At 48.2% G+C, this 19,613-nt stretch overlaps 1 protein-coding gene across 1 annotated transcript in view; it reads right to left on the bottom strand.

The window, feature by feature from the left end:
- The window catches only part of LOC310778030 (NACHT, LRR and PYD domains-containing protein 12-like), a gene marked incomplete at its 5' end in the record, with an annotated part of 58,652 nt that overhangs the window by 11,092 nt on the left and 27,947 nt on the right, over window positions 1-19,613 (bottom strand). Inside the window, 2 exons of the mRNA XM_083638345.1 lie at window positions 6,307-6,353; window positions 6,619-6,792. Coding sequence (XP_083494471.1) covers window positions 6,307-6,353; window positions 6,619-6,792 — 221 coding nt within the window. The remainder of the gene's footprint in view (window positions 1-6,306; window positions 6,354-6,618; window positions 6,793-19,613) is intronic.

Consider the following 19,613-nt stretch of genomic DNA (forward strand, 5'->3'; position numbering starts at 1 on the left):
GGGCCCTATCGTTGTATGGTGCTATCATTTGCGCTGCCTTTGCGTGCCTCTTATTGCTATCTTCCAAGCGCACTGTCCAGTTTTGCGCTGTGATGACACAGGTGTAGGCGTGGCCCAGGCGTGTCGGTGGGCCTCTATCATGTGTCTCGCGCAAGTGTCATTTAGCACTGTGGGGAAGATACCGTCGGTATGTGGCGAGCGCAAAGAGAGGTTTGGGAGTTGCACGTTCCAAAATAGGCGGTTCAGCGCAATGTGTTAGAAAAAATCGCCTTGGGTGCTCTCAATTTTAACACCAGGAAATAGCTGGTCTTAGCGCAAACGCAGACGTACGCCTGAGCGCAGACAGTATTCTCCGGCGCAGTGCAGGAAATCCTCGCTTGGATAGGGCCATTATACGCACGGCTCGTGCGCGGACACACAATTCCCTCCTCAGAATGCCACGTTGATTTTCAACTAACCTACCTAACCTACTAAAAAACACACCTTGATTTAACAACGAGAATTCGTTTGTCATGGTTTTTTGCGAAAAAGTGATTTGCGTTTTGAATTGGAACGAGGGTCTGGCCGGGCGGGAGTCTGTGTGTAGCGCGGGGAGGGTTGCTTTGTGGGGGTCGGTGCACAGGGTGGGTAGAGGCACTGCCGAGGCACCGAGGCAGCGCTGTGCGCGGTCCCGCGGATCGAAATCACTTTCTGACACAACACCGGCCAGTAGGCTATACACTACAGTAACCATTGATAGTATAATACAGTAACCTCTCTCCCTGCAATTGCACCATGCAACAATAGGTTAACCCGAGTGGACAATTCTGGTATAGGCTATTGAAATAAAATCTCACACATCCCTACCCTATTAAAGAAACAAATAAGGCTATTTTTAAATGTGTATGTTATAGCCTATATGAGCGAAACGGCTAATTAAAAGGCTACTAATTACAAAAGCATCAATTTTTGTTACAATCTGAACTGGTTCATCCTCCAATTCTCTCTTCCCTCTCTCGTTCTCTCCCCCCTCTCTCTCTCTCTGACTCTCTCCCTCTTTCTTACAGGATAGGCAAAAAATAAGCCTTGGCTTCAGCCTATTCCTTATTTCGGTCATTGATTGTATAAATGGAATTTGTGTGAAATGGTTTGATATGTACATGTATGATGATGTTCTCTTGCTGTATATTCACACAAATTGTTACATTTGGTTTGTGGTTCATTAACCTATGACCGAAAATAAACCATTCATTCATTCATTCATTTCTTTTCTCTCTCTCACTCTGTCACTCTGCTTGCACTAAGCAAGAAAGAAGCTGCTGCCTGTCACAGACGTGCAGGCGGTGACGCTGTGGCAATTAAGGGGAGTGATCTCAACTTGTGGTGAATCTTGTTAATATGGGCATAAATCCGGCTATCGGGGTTTGCGCTGAGATGACGAGCGGCCCGACACGCGCACAATTAGGGCTTTGTGCGCAAAACCGGCGCTAACGCAAGTCGGGAAGATAAAGCCCATAGCCCATAGTCGCTCTCTAAGTCTACTGCCTGTGTTAAATGATAGTAAAATGATGGAGAGCATTATTTACGATCAAATCAAGAACTACTTGTCCATTAATAACCTGGTTACTGATTTCCAACATGCATACAAAGATGGGCACTATGACCCAGATGACGTAACGTGAATCTTTCAGTCTCTGCACGGGCTGTGCACTGAACTGTGCACTGATATTGTATGTCTGATACCATATACATTATATGTTATGTAATGTATTGCACTACTTAAGTTACTGTACTTTTACTAAACTAAACTAAACAAACACACACACACACACACACACACACACACACACACAAAGAAACAAACTTTATCACACACACAAACAAACCTCTGTCTCTCTCTCTCTCTCTCTCTCACACACACACACACACACACACACACACACACACACACACACACACACACACACACACACACACACACAAACACACAAATGCACACTAACTCCATACTGTAGATCTAATCCATAGATTTATAGGCTCTGAATCAATACGGTGCGGGCATTGAATTAAAAAATAGCCTATAATGATGTGCAGCAGCGTTGCACACAGAGCACCTTAGTGCACTTTGGAGACGTTTATGGTTCCTTTTTACGCAGATGATTTAGTGATATTTATCCACGCAGCGTTCAGCTGCAATCGGCAGGGTCAAACATGCTTGGGAGCAAATAAAAATGAATACGGCATGCTGGAGGAACAAACCATAATCTTAACAGCACAGCACGCTGTTAATCTATCCCCCCTCATCATGCACACACACAAAGACATGCAGGGAAATACAAAAATCAAACGTTTTCTATGGGCTACATGCACAACTCTACTACTTCCTGAAATTAGTACAGCTTCTTTATTTCCTGTCATCACTATTGGATGAACTGATTAATGTCAGGTGTGCTGCAGTCACAACAATCATCAGGCACACCTGATTAATCAGTTCATCCAATAGTGTAGGACAGGAAATAAAGAAGCTGTACTAATTTCAGGAAGTAAATAAGTTGTGCATGTAGTCTATTGCTTCTGAGTGCTTTAGACGTGTGCATAATCGTTTTACTTTGAAAATCCGACTGGAAGTTGTATCGTTCTTATCGCTAGTGAATAATAATAATAATTAATAATAATTCATTTATTTTATATAGCGCTTTTCAAGACCCAAAGACGCTTAACAGAGAAACAAAAAACAGGCAACAGGCAACAGAAACAGGCAACAGGCAACAGATACAGGTAACAGGCAACAGATACAGGGAACAGGTACAAATAACAGTGGCGGTTCAGGGCAAGGTTGTATGGAGAAGCAAGGAGAGGAAGATAACAGGAGGGAGGGGCAGGGGGGGATGGGGGGGCGGAGGGTGGTGGTTAGGAGGTGGTGGTCAGGGGTAGGGGAGGTTGTAAGCTTGGCAGAACAGGTAGGTTTTAAGTCGGGTTTTGAAAGTGGGGAGTGAGGGAGAGTCTCGGACGGTCTGGGGGAGGGAGTTCCAAAGTCGGGGTGCGGCGCGGGAGAAAGCACGGTCACCAAAGGTTTTGAGTCTGGATGGGGGGATGATGAGGGTGGCAGTAGAAGAGGATCGGAGTGTACGGGAGGGGCGATGGGGGATGAGGAGGTCAGTCAGGTAGGGGGGGGCTAGGCTGTGGAGGAAACACAGGACAGTCTGCAGCCAGCCATCCAGATCCATAGCGTGACCGGCCAGAATCACTCGTACCGGACTCGGAGTCAAACAGATCAATTCCATCAAACAGATGGAATTAAAATGTGTCAGGTGGTTTTGTACGCGGGGGACAAAGCTACGGCCTCACAGACATGAGTTCTGGCTAACGTTAGGCTAGCTGGCAAGACAATGATATCTTAGCATCTAATTAGCATCACTAACGTTAGCATCTTGCTAACTACTGTATAACTATCTAGCAAATTCTGGGAATAATGTTACCCAACACAGGGCTTAAAATTCACTTTGCAAACTGGGGGGGAATCGTTCTTCAGATAGGGGGGATTTATAGACTTTGGGGGGGATTTTTTCAGCCGATACGATAACCGGTAAATATCTGTTTCTCCTGTCCGATAACAGATACGATAACCAATAATAATTTCACATTTTTGTTTTTACTTAACCTGTAGTTTATGCACACCTGGGGTATTATTATATGATGAGTGTTTTAGTAAAGTGTATCACTCAATACAAAAAATAAAGGCTTTAATACAACCGAAAGCCTATGGCTGCTTAGTCTCCAGCTAAAACACAATGAGAAAAGACAGTAATTAGACTCTTATTCAGGGATGCAAAGTCATGGATAGTTAAAAAGGTGACAGATACCAGGGCAGGCACAGAATCATTCACTTAAGTGCCCTATTTTGGGATGAAAAAGGTGACTCACTGTTACCTAAAGGTGACTAGTTTGCATCCCTGCTTATTCTATTAACATGTTACTTGCAACGAAATGCGTTGTCTGCTTCCACCAGATTAAATAAAATACATGATGTTGTATGTTCGCCCTTCGCTCCTCCACCAGTGCAGGTCGCCTCGCCCCTCCTTCGCTACGGGGGCTCAAAAGTCGCTCATCCCGATCTCGACTCTTCTCGTCCCTGGCACCTCAATGGTGGAACGAGCTTCCACCTTCGGTCAGGACTGCTGAATCACTGCCGATCTTTCGGAAAAGACTAAAGACACACTTTTTCAGGCTCCATCTGGGCCCTTCTTGATCTAACCTCGTCTCTCTCTTTCCTTATATAAAAAAAAAAAAAAAAAAAAAACCCTAACCAACCTTGTACCACTAACCTAAACTTGTACCACTGTTCCTTCAGAAGCTGTAGTTGTCATAGACTGTGCTCCATAGTTGATTGTTCTATTGCAGACAGAAAAATGTGTTATTGTAAGTCGCTTTGGATAAAAGCGTCTGCCAAATGACGTAATGTAATGTAATGTAATATGTTATGATGTTGACTGATGTTTTTTTTATGTAAATGTGCGCATTTGTTTTCCTTATTATTGATCTCCAAACAGATCATGGCCCTGTCCAGCACCTATAGTTAAGCTAAACTCAAGTCCATTCAGCCCAAAGCTAATTATCTACCCACTACATTCACTTCAATAGAATGTTTACTCCATGTTAGCCGTTAGCGGGTAGACTGGACGTTTTATTTTGGGTAAAGCATGAAAGGTTTTTATATGGATTACGCCAGGTCTGGGAGTATGAAGTGCTTTCAATGCGTGGATGTTTGCCACAACAAGCAGTTTGGGGAGTGCTTACACCGATTGTGCGAACACCGTTGCTGTGCTGCCTGGACCGATAACGCCAGCTAGCTAACCTACACCGCTGCTGTGCTGCCTGGACCGATAACGCCAGCTAGCTAACCTACACCGCTGCTGTGCTGCCTGGACTGATAACGCCAGCTAGCTAACCTAACGTGGTTCACTAGCCACAGCTAGTCTCAGCCACAACTAACATTAATGCTAAACAAATCTGCTGCCTCCTGTTTGGTTTAACGTAACACCAGCTCAGGCTTTTCCTTTCCTCTGGGAAAGCCTTGTGAGACATGCATTGCAAATCAGTAGAGGCTTTTAGCGTTGTTGAGAGAGGACTGAGCGGACAGAGCGAGCGTGCTGTGTTTGTTGTCAACTTGTCAGCAACGGAAGTGAAATGTGGTCCGCTGTGTAACTCGTCCGGCCAGTCGTTTGAATGCATTAAGCAAAGTTCCGCACAAACACATAGATCGGTCCGCGTAAACCATTGCGGGATTACTCCCCCTTTATAAATTGAAAATATGTGGGAATTTCCCAAAAGATGCGCGTATCTCGCAATCCCGTGCCGAATTTTAAGCCCTGCAACATGTAATTCAAGATCGCTAAAATGTGTTTTTGACAATATGACTATGCTGTCTGTTAATGTTAGACCATCTAAGAGCAGCTATCTGCTATGGTTTTTCACTGCAATCATTACATAATGTTAGGCAAACTACAGATGACTGAATAAATGGTTAATGATAATTGAATGACAATAGCCAATGAGCTGCATTGAGTCATTCTGGTAAGAAATTCATAGTGCATCATGAGAACAGTATCAGAGTTTAATCATTGTGTCCTTAAATGTGCTCTTAACTTTTTCACTTAGGAGCATAATGTAAGGTGACACTATCACACCCAGTTCATAAATGCTATAATACTTAAAATACAAAGCCTTCCATCAATGGGCCATAGGCTCAATCCCCACTGTGTTAACTCAGTTAGTGAGAGTGACTTCAGACATTTATTCACATGGAAATCTTTGAGCGTATCACTTTAATAAATTCCCAATATGTAACAAAATTACAAAGAAGGCAACGCTTAAAATGTATTAGTGTGGTGCCAAAAGGCGTGGTGCAAAATGTGGGTGCACCTAAATTATGTGCTGGTGCACCTAAATTAAAAAGTAAGGTGCACCTAGTGTAAAAAGTTAGTCTGGAGCCCTGCTTACCCACATACAGACACACAACCTCTCTCTCTCTCTCACACAGTACACGCACACACACATACACAAAAACAAACTCACACACATACACATATACACACACAGTTTCTCACACACAAACCCTCTCTCTATCTCTCTCTCTCTCTCTCTCACTCACTCACACACACACACACACACACACACACACACTCTCTCTCACTCACACAACCCCCTCCCCATCGCTCTCTGACACACACACACACACACACACACACTCACTCACTCACTCACTCTCTCTCTAAATAGTTGAATGTGTTGCTTTGTTTTCATAAAACAAACTAAATACACACTTACATTTCCTCAGACCTGGTTTCAACCACCGCACTGCATCATGGTCCACACTGGAGGAAGAAACAAAGTCAGATCAGCAGATTCTCTTTGATGATGGAAACATTTAATAACCTTCAATATGAAGGAGTTCCCATACAGCATCAGTATACTGTTAGATGTTAATATCCCTCATCTTCTCAGTGTGGCAGAGAAAATGTGTGTGACCCTCAGCCTTCTTGCGCAGGCTGCCTCTCCATACCTGAGAGAGTCCAGTCTCCACTGTGACAGAGAAAATGTGTGACTCTCAGACTTCTAGCAAACGTTGCTTCTCCATACCTGAGAGTCTCCAGTCTCCAGTGTGGATCCTCCTTTCCATCGGAGAGCAGTTTGACTCCTGAGGCTCCTGGATGATTGTAGCTCAGGTCCAGCTCTCTCAGGTGGGAGGGGTTGGAGCCCAGAGCTGAGGCCAGAGAAATACAGCCTTCCTCTGTGAGCAGACAGCCTGACAGTCTACACACACACACACACACACACACACACACACACACACACATACACACATACACACACACACACACACACACACAAACAATATTTTTTTACGTGGCTCTTATCACAATTCAATTGCTGTTAGTGCAGCATTGTTGTTTTTTACAAAATAACCAAGTAAACAAAGTAAAAGATGTCTTTTGAGATAGCTTGATTGATTGATTGTCACTGTCTTTGGCTTGTCTTATTGCTTTACTGCTTTATTGCTTGTTGCTTCTCTTGTTTTCCTGCACCTATATGCCCTGTTATTTTGTCTACAGCACAAGAATTTCACACGTGATACTTGTACTATGGAGTGACAATAAAAATCTTGAATCTTGAATGTACTTATTTATTAAGGTGTCATGCACTCGTCGTGCCCAACCCAAACGGAGTTCCAAGACACACAATAAAATACAATAATAATACAACATTGACACATGTATAGTGGTACAATTAAATAAAAACAGATTGTAGGACAGTGTACTGCTCAGACAGCAATACAGAGCAATACATCAATTACTAAACAAAGAGTTTAGTAACTGATGATAGCTCTTACCAAGTCCCCTTAGTGCAGCATTGTAGAAGTTGAAACATGCGAGGAAACATGATGTTCAATCCGGAAACCATAGCAAAACGGTGAACACCGTTTTCAGATAGAACATACCCCAGGACCCCAAGCTAGTCTAAAGGCTAAGCCAAACAAATGTAAGGTTACTTGATGTAACCCCGGTTCTCTGATATATCTCGAGTGAGGTATCTCACCTATGGGAACGCCCCTTGGCGTGACCTGATCATGGAAGCTCCAATAACACCATGTCTGCCAACCAGCAGACCAATCATCTTTCAGATGACCAGGACGGACCGTCCCCCCTATATAAGGAGCTGCAGGATCCCCTCCTGTCATTCTCAAGTGATTTCTTTCACGTACCCTACCTTGCAAGAAGGGCAGTGGTGTGAGATACCTCACTCAAGATATCAAGGAAGCGGGGTTACATCAAATAACCTTACATTCTTTTTCAATCTCTCCTTTGGTATCTCACCTAAGCGATATATGGCCAACTCCCGGATTGCATGCTCCGAAGCCCACGGGTCAGAATCCCCAATCCCTGCCTGAGGACTTCAGCTAAGTACACTAAGTACAGAATGAGCCAGTGAAGGTTCTGTGAAGTCCAGACGGTAAAACCGCATGAAAGTATGTGGATATGCCCAGCTATCACCTGCACATATGTCCCTCATGACGACACCTTGAAACAGGGCCTATGAGGTGGCCATACCTGTGGTGGAATGGGCCCGTAGGCCCTTAGGAGCCCTCAGTCGATGGCTCACATAGGCCAGGATGATAGCCTCCACCACCCAGTGTGATAGACGCTGGCATATCAAACCCTAACCCTTTGTGTGAGGGGACCAGGATACGAAAAGCTGGTTGCTCTTCCTATACCCATTAGACCTGTCCACACAGATGTATGACTGGACAGAGTAAATTAAGTCATTTCTCACCCTCCCCTGTGAAAGGTGGGGGGTGGAAGGTCTGTAGCTCCAGCGTGGCACAGCTGGAAGCAGAGTCTCTAACCTTGGGCACAAAGCCACAAAGGAGTGCAGGAGCACCTTCCCAAAGTCTGAGGAGAAGCATATAGCAACTCTGCATGCAGCTCACTTATCTGCTTAGCTGAAGTTAGAGCCAGCAAAACATAGTCTTAAGAGAGAGGAATTTAATTCCACACTTTCCAAGGGCTAAAAAGGCCAGAGAGCACCTCCAACATGGTCGGCAGATCCCAAGAAGGAACAAAGCATCTATGCACAAGGCAGAAATAGCACGCTCCTTTCATAAAGTTTTGACTAGTTTATCCTGCCCATTCGGCGTAATCCTGACATCTACATGACAGGTGGAGATAGCAGCCAGATAGATTTTAATGGTGGAGCTGACACCTTCATGACAGGTGGAGATAGCAGCCAGATAGACTTTAATGGTGGAGAAGGCCCTGTCCTCATCCTTTAAATCCTGTAAGAAGCATAGCTCCAGGACAGGACACTGGAACAGAGTGATGGACCTGACCTGACACCATTTCTCAAATACACGCCATTTGTTGCTATACAAAGACCGCGTAGAAGGCGCCCTTGATGTATTAACTCCGGCATCCATGGTCTGCTCGGCCAATATGGGGCTATCAGGATTATTATAATAATTTTTTTATAAAACATTTATCACACAAGTTACACGGCACAGGACAGTTCATTACAAATACTACCAGACACTATATCACAGGTGTAAGCCCATACAACGATAGAAAGCACAAAATACATGAGTCAGTCAGACATGTTTTGATGGCTGGAGAGATTTGAGTGGGGAAGGAGGAGAGGAATCAGCTCTGAATGAAATGCAGGAATGGGGACCAGGTGTTGGAATGGGGTCATATTGTCCTTAATGGTTGAAGCATAGACTGTATATCTGGACTATGTGAGCGTGACGTCACCCATTGGTTTTTGAGACCTCAAAATGAAGCTCAATTCTCTTGCTTCCGGATAATGTTTCCTGGAGCATTCTGGGATGTCTGTTCAAATCTTGAGGCCGCGAATGACAGGGGTGTGTCATGTGAGTCTGGTCTCAGCCTCAGTCCAGCCATCTTGTTTTGTCCGTCTGCCTGGCTGTGTGAGCCTCCTTTTGCAGACATCATTTTGTTTTAAAGAAGGCAGATTGAGAGAGTGTTCTGGTTTGGTTCATTTATTTTACACACTGACAAGAATTCATTTGAGTAGCATAGTAAATAGAAAAACCCCACCCCCCGATAATGAGTCCATTAAGAAAAGATGTGTAGGTGTGACTTGACGTCACTGCAGAGGTGCGCTCTTGACATGTGTGCATGCATGGGCGCGGGCATGTAGATGCACGCCTCTCCAGGTGCATTTGTTTTACGCACGGACAGTTGCAACACCTCCTACAGTCAATGCTGCAGTTAGCCACTGCTAAGCCTCCACAGAATAAATCAGATTTTAAAATATGTGTTATTTTGATAAGTACAGTTACGTGTGTCTACTGATAGATAGATAGATAGATAGATAGATAGATAGATAGATAGATAGATAGATAGATCGTTTTATTTATATGGTCATGCAGCATATTCATGGTATGGGCTTACAAGACACAAATCATTCAAATTCATCAATACAAACAGAATAACAAGAAAGTTACAAAAGGTTCAACCAAACATAAACAAGACAACAAGTCATATATTCAGATAAACAACTTCTCCATTCTGAGTTTCTAAGCTCTCCCAATAACCCTGGCCAAGCTGAAGACTTCGGGCTCTATTTTCCCCCTGGCCTTACATTTGCGTTTATGGCTGGGCGCAGCGGTATTAGTGGGCGTGGTCACACGCATTCCCTAATTTTTCCGTGACGCTAAAAGCCAGAGTGCGCGGCGGTAACCATTTAACCACGCCTTTTTAAACGTAGAATTATTCACAAGTGTGGCCATTGGTGATCTCCAGTAAACCAATCACATTCCCTTCCAAGCTCCCGATCCACGGAGCCATTCCAGTCCGGTTGCGGCTGCATGCTGTCATCTCTCCATGCTAATTTGGACATCTCAGCGCATCACAGATCATAGCCTAAACACCTCTCCCACAGGAATAAACTAGCAACTCTGCTGCTGTGTGTCTGGATGCTAGGCATAGGGATGGGGATGATTATGGTGTAGCCTAAACAAAATAAATCAACTGTGCATTACAGCTTCACCCAAAGCCTGAGAAGGGTTGCCACTGCATGCTGTAATCACTGTAATCTCCCAATCTATTAAGTCAAACAAGTGTGATTTATTGTGTGACAAGCAAACTTATTTCACCATTGGAGTTTTGACGAGGCAATTAAGGCAATGCAATTTGTGCTGCCTAGTAGTAGGCTACGAGCACAGACAGGTAGTCACGGCGGTGTATATAACGTAACTATCAAAGAGATCATAAACTCAATGCAAAAGCCCCAATAACACCATGGCCCTGACTCAAATTAGGGATGCGCCGATCCGATACTGGTATCGGGTATCGGCCTGATATAGCACAAAATTCTAGATCGGTGGCAAATGGCCCGATCCATAGACCGATCCATAGGGCCATTCTATTCACTCTAATTCTATGTGTGTGCAGCGTGTGACGTCATACGCTAGCAACGTGCTCAGCACGCCTGGGGTAGACTGTTTCCAAACAAGCTGATGTAGGCTAGGCAGGAGCAGCTAACAGCATGGAGCAAGCCAAAGGATCACCTATTTGGAGGTATTTCACGCTAGCTACGCCAACCAGTTTGACACAGGGCTGCCCTGTTGATAAGGTGACATCACACACACGGACCCTCTCTCTCCCTCTCTCATCTCCCTGACGCAGCCATGCTTGATAAGAGCAACTACGACTCTGCAGCTAGTTAACGATCGTTAACCTGCCTACTGGCCACTTTACTGTAAAAAAAAGAAAAGAAAATTACAGTGCACCTGAAAGCAACATACAAGATACCCGCTGAATAAGTGTCCAAATGTTCATGTCATTCTGGCCAATACTCCACTTCTGTTATAACATTTCAGTCTGGAATATGGAATATCTTTCAATAATCTTTATGACTAAAAGGCTAAAAGTAATCTCATGTGTAAGAAATTACTGTTCTACAATTAACTGTAAATAATTAACTTGTTGGTTTTGGATTTATTTAGCTTCAAGAGTGCATTTTTGTTCTTGTGTGACCCTCAACACAGGCTTTGAGAATCCCGGGCCACTTACTGATCCTTATGCTTAAATTAACCCACTCATATTCTGGTTTATTTCTAGAAAAACATTTTGGCTAGTGGAAATTCTAATTGGCTGGTAACTTCTAGCAGCCATATTGGCAGGTGGTCAAAAAAGTTAATTTCAAGCCCTGCAGGGAGAGCAAGTGGTGACATAGGAGTGACTGAGAAAAGGATCAAATAGTGATGTTTAAGACTGAATAATGACATCACAACTGATAATTTAAAATGAGTTATTCCTCTAAACCCGACTTCAAACCTGACCCAACATTTTTCCGCGCCGGCCCCGTTTGGCCCCCCACCCTCAGCAAAATCTGGCCCTCTGGTAGCGAGCATTTTTTTTTGTGGTCCTCTCTATCATCAAAGTTCCTGGGTTACGGCATGACAATATTTGTTTGGCCCCCAGCAACAATCTGGGTTTCTCATGTGGCCCCCCATGAAAAATAATTGCCCACCCCTGATCTAGCCTCTTAAATTGGTTCTCAAAGTGAACCAGATTCATGCATTCTAGTTTAAAATGTACACATTTTTCTTACAGGGGGCATGCCCCCCCGAACCCCCCAAGAGGGTCCAAGCAAGGTCTACCCACCACAATCTCTCCAAATCCTGTGGGAAACATAGTATTAGTATTTTCTTTGTTCTTAAAAATATACATTGCCTGTTTGTGTTTTGCAATATGGATATTGTTTTATTTATAATTAAATTGAGCATTGGGCCTTTATAAGAATGTTTATTTGTATTATATCAATTGTCACACTCATGGATACATATTTTAGGTTTGTTTATTCATTGGGAAAAGGACCACTGGAACAAATGCCGCGAAAAAAACTCTCGTAACGGACAAGCCCGTCTTTTATTGTCACACGAACACCACAACACATGCATGCGGCCACAACATACTCATGCTGACGGTGGCCGGTGAAAAGTGTCCTCTGCATTTAACCCATCCAGGCATGTCCTTTCCTCCGGGGGGCAGGCCAGGAGCAGTGGTCGCTTTCTCGTACAGCGCCCGGGGACCAACTTCGGATGTTGTCGTCACCGGTCGGATGACGATGACGATCTGATCTTCTGCATGTTTTTAGTGGGGGGGTTATATACGGAGGAACCCCTTGGGGGAGCACGGGGAGAAGATGCAAACTCCACACAGAGAGAAAGGCCCTTACGACGAGATACCCCACCTGGGCAGTAGGCACTGAAGCAGGGGTGGACTGGGATTCTAATTCAGGCCGGGCATTAGATACCAAGCAGGCCAGGCCGATATGGGCCGACGTGCGTGCCGGCGTCCGAAGGGCGGCGGCGAAAAATTTGGGCCGTTTGAAGCCCAATTTGGGCCGTTTGAAGCCAGATTTGGGCTGTTTGAAGCCCAATTTGGGCCGTTTGAAGCCAGATTTGGGCCGTTTGAAGCCCAATTTGGGCCGTTTGGAGCCCAATTTGGGCCGAGTCCAATTTTACAATGAGATGCACCCACTTTAACCCTGAATAAAGTAATAAAACCACTAGTAAACCAGTAGGCGGCGCCTGCTGTTCAGTGAGTGGCCTGACTGGGGGCACCAAAAAAAAACAAAAAAAAACACCTAGCGCTAACATGCGTTTTCTGTGATCAGATTGCAATCAGATTGTGTTTTATCACTTGAAATGCCAGGTGTAAACACCCCCAAAACACATTGAGGAAGGATTGCCATCTGATCGGCCAAACCACCTCCGGAGGTAGTCAGGGATGCATTGTGTACACATTGAACACAAGTGTAAATGCAATGTGTCCTCTCAATCTGGATACATCAACTTTATGCGGATTAAGAGGACAACCATTTCTGCAATCTGATTGCAATCAGATTGCAGAAAATGCATGTTAACGCCAGGTGTAAATGAAATCAGGCTGAAGTGATAAAATACCATCTGATTGCAATCTGATCACAGAAAACGCATGTTAGCGCCAGGTGTAAATGGCCTCTATGTCAATCTGGCCGTGAGCGGAGGACAGTGACAAGTTCACTCAGGGATGTGGCCTTGCTGGACTTCTGTCTTGGCTACAGCCCCCCTCCTCCTCTTGACTCCTGCATTGCTCTGTGAGCTGGTCAAACATAGCTTGTGAAGAGATGTAAGATATTTGAGATATGTGAGAATACAGTATAAAACCTTTGACTGTGTGTCATTCTGGCCTGAGCTCCTGATCTGGAAACAAGCTTTTCCAGGGAGCCAGTCTCTGTGCAAATGGAAACCTTCTACTTGCAAATATGTATGTTTGGCTGAATTCAATTATGTGAGACAACTTTCCTGACTCCTGGCTTAATTATTATATTGATGTCACAACTGGTTTTACTTCGTTTCGAACTCAAGCTCTCACTAGTGCCTTAAACGCTGCAACGCAGCCCTATGGAAGACTGTTATTTTGCTCCAAAATTACTTTTCATTAAAACCTGACCACCCACCCGTAGGTGGCGTGGTACCCCCTGGGCCTGACACGGATCCACGTGACTACGTCACGTCCTGCCAGCCCAGGGAATAATCACTCCGTTTTCTTCCAGCCGCTGGGAAAGACGTGTTTGCTATAAGCTCCACGGTTAACTTTGAGTTAGCTCTTTACATAGCTTTAGAAATACTAGGCTCGTTTCGTCTGATTTGCCCACCTCAAGGAGGTTCGCGTGGACGGGATAAAGCAGGCTTCGGGACCCGACCCTGTACCCTTCACCCTGCGGCGTCGGAACAAGTCATCAAAGCTAAGAGTATCTTCCTTAGTTAACTGTTTATTGCTATCGCCGTGTAGCTCTACTGCTATCGCCGTATAGTGGTTATTGCTGCCGCTGTGTAGCTTTGCTTCGCTCCCCTGGCTGGGGCAGCGTTTTCGTTTGAGGGCCGATTTAGGTCCGCGCTCAAACTGTTAAGCTTTGCATACGTGCAAATAGCTTGTACCACGTAGCACAGGAACAAAGAGGCTAAGTAGCCCAGTTGTTACAGATAGCTACCTTGGCACCCGTGCGGGTAGTTTTCGTGTGCTAGGTACTTTAGGCGCCGGCTTTAGAGTGCGCGCGTTAGATAGTTAGCTAGTTTGCTCAGTGCAGCTAGCTTGGACTACCTTGTAGCACTATCTGGCTGCGTCCCCAGAAGGGTAACGCACCCGGTTTTGTGGCAGATAGCTAACGTGCACACGTGCAGTTAATGTCTGTGTGCTAAGTACTTCGCGCCAGCTACCTCTGTGTAGGGCGCGCCTTAAGCAGAGTAGTAGCTAGAAGCCATGCTCTTCAGTTAGCTAGATAGCTAGCATGCCCCCGTGCAGCCAGTATCTAGTGATGTGTAGCACTCCAGCTCTTACCGTTGCAGGCTTAGCTTGCACGTTAACCCCATTATTCCTGTTAGCAGAGAGAGGGGGGAACAGCTAAGTGCTGTATTAGCTGTGAGGCTACGCTGGCCGGTTACGACCGGCACAATTAATTTGATGTGTGCATGCCTAAGGGCAGGAGCACGCCGCACAGGCGTTGCTGTGACCTACATAAATGTAGTGTAGCTTTTACTGGCGTCTGGGATTTTAGCTGGGCGATTCGCTAGCTAGGTGAGCTCGCCCCGCACCTTGTGTGGGCCGCTTCTCTCAGTACTTACGCCATCTTAGCCAGCTTGCTTGTCTGCTAAGTGTTGCTTGCCTCGTGCAATTAGCATCTACTAGATTGCAACTCCCTTTGAGGAGTTTCTTCTGAGATTGACTAGCTTCGCGGGCCGCTGGCCTTTGCTTGCGGTCACGCTTGCTTCCCCGTGTTACTCAGGGTAGAGACGCACTGCACCGGCCTGTACGCAGGCTTGTGTTAGCGCACGCTTGTCTCTCAGTGCTTATGCTAGCTTAGCTAGTGGCTTCCACGTCTGTTCTCTCGGGTTAACAGGTTGGGGGTATTGGTGCCCCCCCTTCGGGATGGGCTATTGCCGCTTACGTTACCATTGCACGCGCACGTTCGCTAGCCTCCGGGTTGCTTACTGTCTAGCCTGTGCTTCTTGCTAGCTTGCTTAAGCAGTACTCCCGCTAATAGGGTGCGCCCTGCGGGAGCTTGCTATTAGTGGTTAGCTTCCTGCTTCCTCTTGCTACTGAGCAGGGAAGGTCAGGGAGGGGATGGGCCGTGTGTAAAACTACTTGGCCGAGCATGAACGGCACGTTAAGTGCGTGTTCTGCCTTGGGCACGAGCACGCTGCACAGGCGCCTTGAACCCTCGGTCTTGTCCGCAGACGAAGGTCCGCTCTCAATGAAGTGTTAAAGCTAGCTTGCCTTGCATAGGTGCAGATAGCAATATTTAGTACTGTTTAGCACAGAACGATAGCATTTTGCAGATAGCTGGCGTGCACCCGTGCAGTTAGTATCTGTGTGCTAAGTACATTGGGCGCGAGCTACCTCCGCTACAATAGACATACTGCTCCTTGCTGGCGCTACGCGTCCAGCAGGGCTTACAGCTCGCCAAGGTCTGGGCTCAGTGCCAGCCTTTGGCTTGTAGCTCTAAGGACAAGCCCACCGCCCTTGGTGCCCAAGGCCCGGGTTGGTTGGGAGCTCTCCATGGGTCGCACCCCCTTGTTGGGGCGCCCCCTGCAAGTGCAGGGAGCCTGGCTGGGGGCACAGCGCACCTTGGTCCATGGCCACGGCCTGGCCTCGGTTGGCAGCGCCCAGGTCAAGCCCACCAGTTGGCTCACCAAGGCTGGGCTTAGTTCCAGCCTGCGGCTTGTAGCTTTAGACCCACCGTCCTCGGTGCCCAAGGCCCGAGTTCGGTCGGGAGCTCGCCCAGGGTCTCATACCCAGCATCAAGGCTCGCCTTGGTCCATGGCTACGGCCTGGCCTCGGCTAGAAGCTCCTAGGACAGCCCACCATCAATGGCACCAACGGCTCATTGCTGGTCGGGAGCTCGCCTGGGGGGCCGCACTGTGGGACAAGTCCACGTGCGTCTCGAGAAAGAACGTTACCTCCGCAGTCCCCCCAGCCTGCGAAAGGCGCACGGCAGGGGGGGGGGGGGTTACTTCGATACAACAGCGCGTCAGTAGGCGGAGCTTGCGTAAGAAGTTCTCCCCCAGCATGCACAGCTTCTACGGAACTGTCCATGCGGCGGGGGGGGCGTAGCCTCTCACGTCCCGCCCCCCCATCAGGGCACCGGATCGAAAGGTCCCGGTGCCCAGCAATATGCTCATGACTATACTTTCAGGGATCATTTCTATAGTTTCTAACTTGAGAAATGTGTTTCTAAAATGTTCAGTCTCGCTATCCACGATGATGAGATGGTGATACTCTTTTCTGAGCGCGAAGCGGGCAGAGAGACTTGATTCAGTTCATATGCTCTCTGCTTTTGATGACCGTTCACTGTCTCCTATGGGGACATTGAGGAAGAGAGTATGATCCGAGTGGGAAAAAAAACGGGTTCCGCTCCTTTGGCCACAAGAGACCATCTTGTCCAACAGGCTCGATGCCTGGGAGCATCTATGTTCCCCGTCCCCATTACGGCGCACCCTCCAGAGGGGATACGCGCTACAGTTTGCCCACCCACGTTCGACGGGACCCCCGATCTGGCCGTGGAGGAGGAGGCCATGGACGGCTCCATGCGTCCAAAATTGGACCTTCGGCGTCTCAAACAAGACGCTGAGGAAGTCCCGTCCCGAATGCTCTCTTCCCCGCCTGTTCAAGTTGAGACAGGGGGATTTCTTACTTCCAGGGATCTGGAAGGTGCGTTCTTCCATGTCCACATGGTCAGGAGACACAGGAAATACCTGAGGTTCTCCTTCCTGGGGAAGGCTTACGAGTTCTGTGGCTTGCCATTCGGCATGTCTTTGAGCCCGCGAACCCTCACGGTGTGCGTGGAGGCAGCCGTGGCTCCCCTCCGCGCGAGGGGGATCCGCGTCTTCCTATATCTCGACGACGTTCTCTTAGCGGCCGACTCGAGGGTCCGTGCCGCGGAACATACCAAGGTGGTGACCGATCACCGGCAAACCTTAGGGTTTTTGGTGAACTGGCAGAAGAGTTGCCTCGTCCCAGCGCAGGCGGCGACCTTCCTGGGGCTCGAGCTATACTTCCTGCGAGCCTTTCGCCAGAGCGACAGGCTCGCATGGTTCGGACAGCAAGCCAAGGACGTTAGGTCTGTGCCCTCGGTGTCAGTGCATCAGTGCACAGTGATGTTGGGCCTGATGGCCTCAGCACTGCATGTGCTCCCGCTAGGGAGGCTACACATGCTCTCGTGGTCCAAATATGGTTCTCAGGCTTCGCCTGGACACGGCCGGGGACCGTCATCGCAGGGTTCCTCTGACAGGTCAGGCCTGGCAGGCGCTGGCTATATGGGCGGACCCCAGTTACCTCTCGAGAGGTACTCGGTGGGGCCCTGTCCCGCTCAGGATGGTGATTCGCACAGACGCCTCCCTCTGGGGAGGGGGTGCGATTTGCGGGCATTTTTCGGCGAACAGCCGGTGGGAGGCTCAGGAGCTTCGCCACATAAACGTGCTAGAGCTGAAGGCGATTCGCCGGGCTCTGCCTCAGGACAAGCCCACCATCAATGGCGCCGTGGGCCCATTGTTGGTTGGGAGCTCTCTTGGGGACCGCACTGCCGGACAAGTCCGCGTGCGGCCAGACTCGAAAGAGAACGTTGCCTCCGCAGTCCCCCCGGCCTGCGGAGGTAACACTTCCAGCGGCTCACACATGGGCACCATGTGCTGATTCGCTCGGACAATAGGACAGCGATCGCCCACCTGAACAAACAGGGCGGTGTGCGGTCGGGGGCGCTGAACCATAGCGGGGATTCACCTGTGGGTGTATCCCCGTCTCCTTTCAGTGTCAGCGGTCTATCTGCCGGGACGGCGGAGTTACGACCGGCCTGCTGTCTCGAGGCAATCCCCGTTATACGGAGTGGTGCCTCCACCCTCGGGTGATGGAACAGGTTTGGGCCAGGGTTGGTCGCGCCTGCGTCGATCTCTCGCATCGCGGCACGCGACACACTGCCCACTGTGGTTCTCGATCCAGGAGGACAGCCCCCGTTAGGTCATGACGCGCTAAAAGCGCAGGCGTGGCCGAGGGAGGGGCACTATGCGTTTCCCCCGACCCCCCTGATCCGTCAGGTGTTGGACAGGGTGAGGGAACAGGGCCTCCGGCTCGTTTTAGTCTGTTTTGGCCCAGGCAGACATGGTTTGCGGACCTGGTTTCCCTGGCGCAAGATCCGCCATGGGCGTTGCCGGTACGGGCCGATCGCCTATCCCAGGCGGAGGGGGAGGTGTTCCACCCCTCCCCAGGCAGGTGGAAGCTAGCGGTCTGGCTCCTGAACCGGACCAGTTGCTAGCCCAGGGCTTGCCTGATAATGTGGGATGCACTATGCAGCAAGTAAGGGTGTGGATCCAGTGAACTGCAGTGTGCAACCAGTTCTCTGTTTCCTTCAGAGCCTGCCTGACGCGGGTCAGTCCCCGCAGTCGTTAAGGTGTACGTAGCCGCGATTCTGCTTGCCATATGGGAATTGAAGGGAGCCCCGTGGGGGCGTACCCTTTGGTCTTGCGCTTCATGAAGGGGGCGCCTAAACTGCGCCCGCCGTCGCGGTGCGTTTTTTCCCCAAATCGGACCTGGTTACGGTGCTGGACGGGCTAACGGGTCATCCATTTGAGCCCTTGGACTCCGCCGATTTAAGGGTTCTGTCTTAAAGACCGCGCTGCTGCTGGCCTTGTCGTCAGGAAAGAGAGTTGGTGACCTGATTGCCCTCTCGGTGCAGCAGGCCTGTGTGGTAATGATGGGCGCAGGGTTACGTTGCGACCTAACCCGGCTTACCAACCTAAGATTATTAATGTCAGCTTTAGGTCTATGGTCATAGACTTATCAGCATTCTGTCCCCCGCCGTTCAGTTAGAGACGGGTGAGGAGAGACGTTTGCTCATGCTGTGCCCCGTAAGGGCGCTCTCGGCCTATGTGGCCAGGACGCGTTCTTTACGCATTACAGATCAGCTGTTGGTTTGCTTTGGGCAAAGGGCCCAGGGCGGACCCCTTTCCAAGGATCGCTTATCACACTGGATAGTGGAGGCGATCGCGTTGGCATACTCTGCCGTGGGCAAGGTTC

This window comes from Poromitra crassiceps (genome assembly GCF_964638095.1).
Source record: "Poromitra crassiceps genome assembly, chromosome: 6".
In the NCBI taxonomy this organism is placed as follows: domain Eukaryota; kingdom Metazoa; phylum Chordata; class Actinopteri; order Beryciformes; family Melamphaidae; genus Poromitra; species Poromitra crassiceps.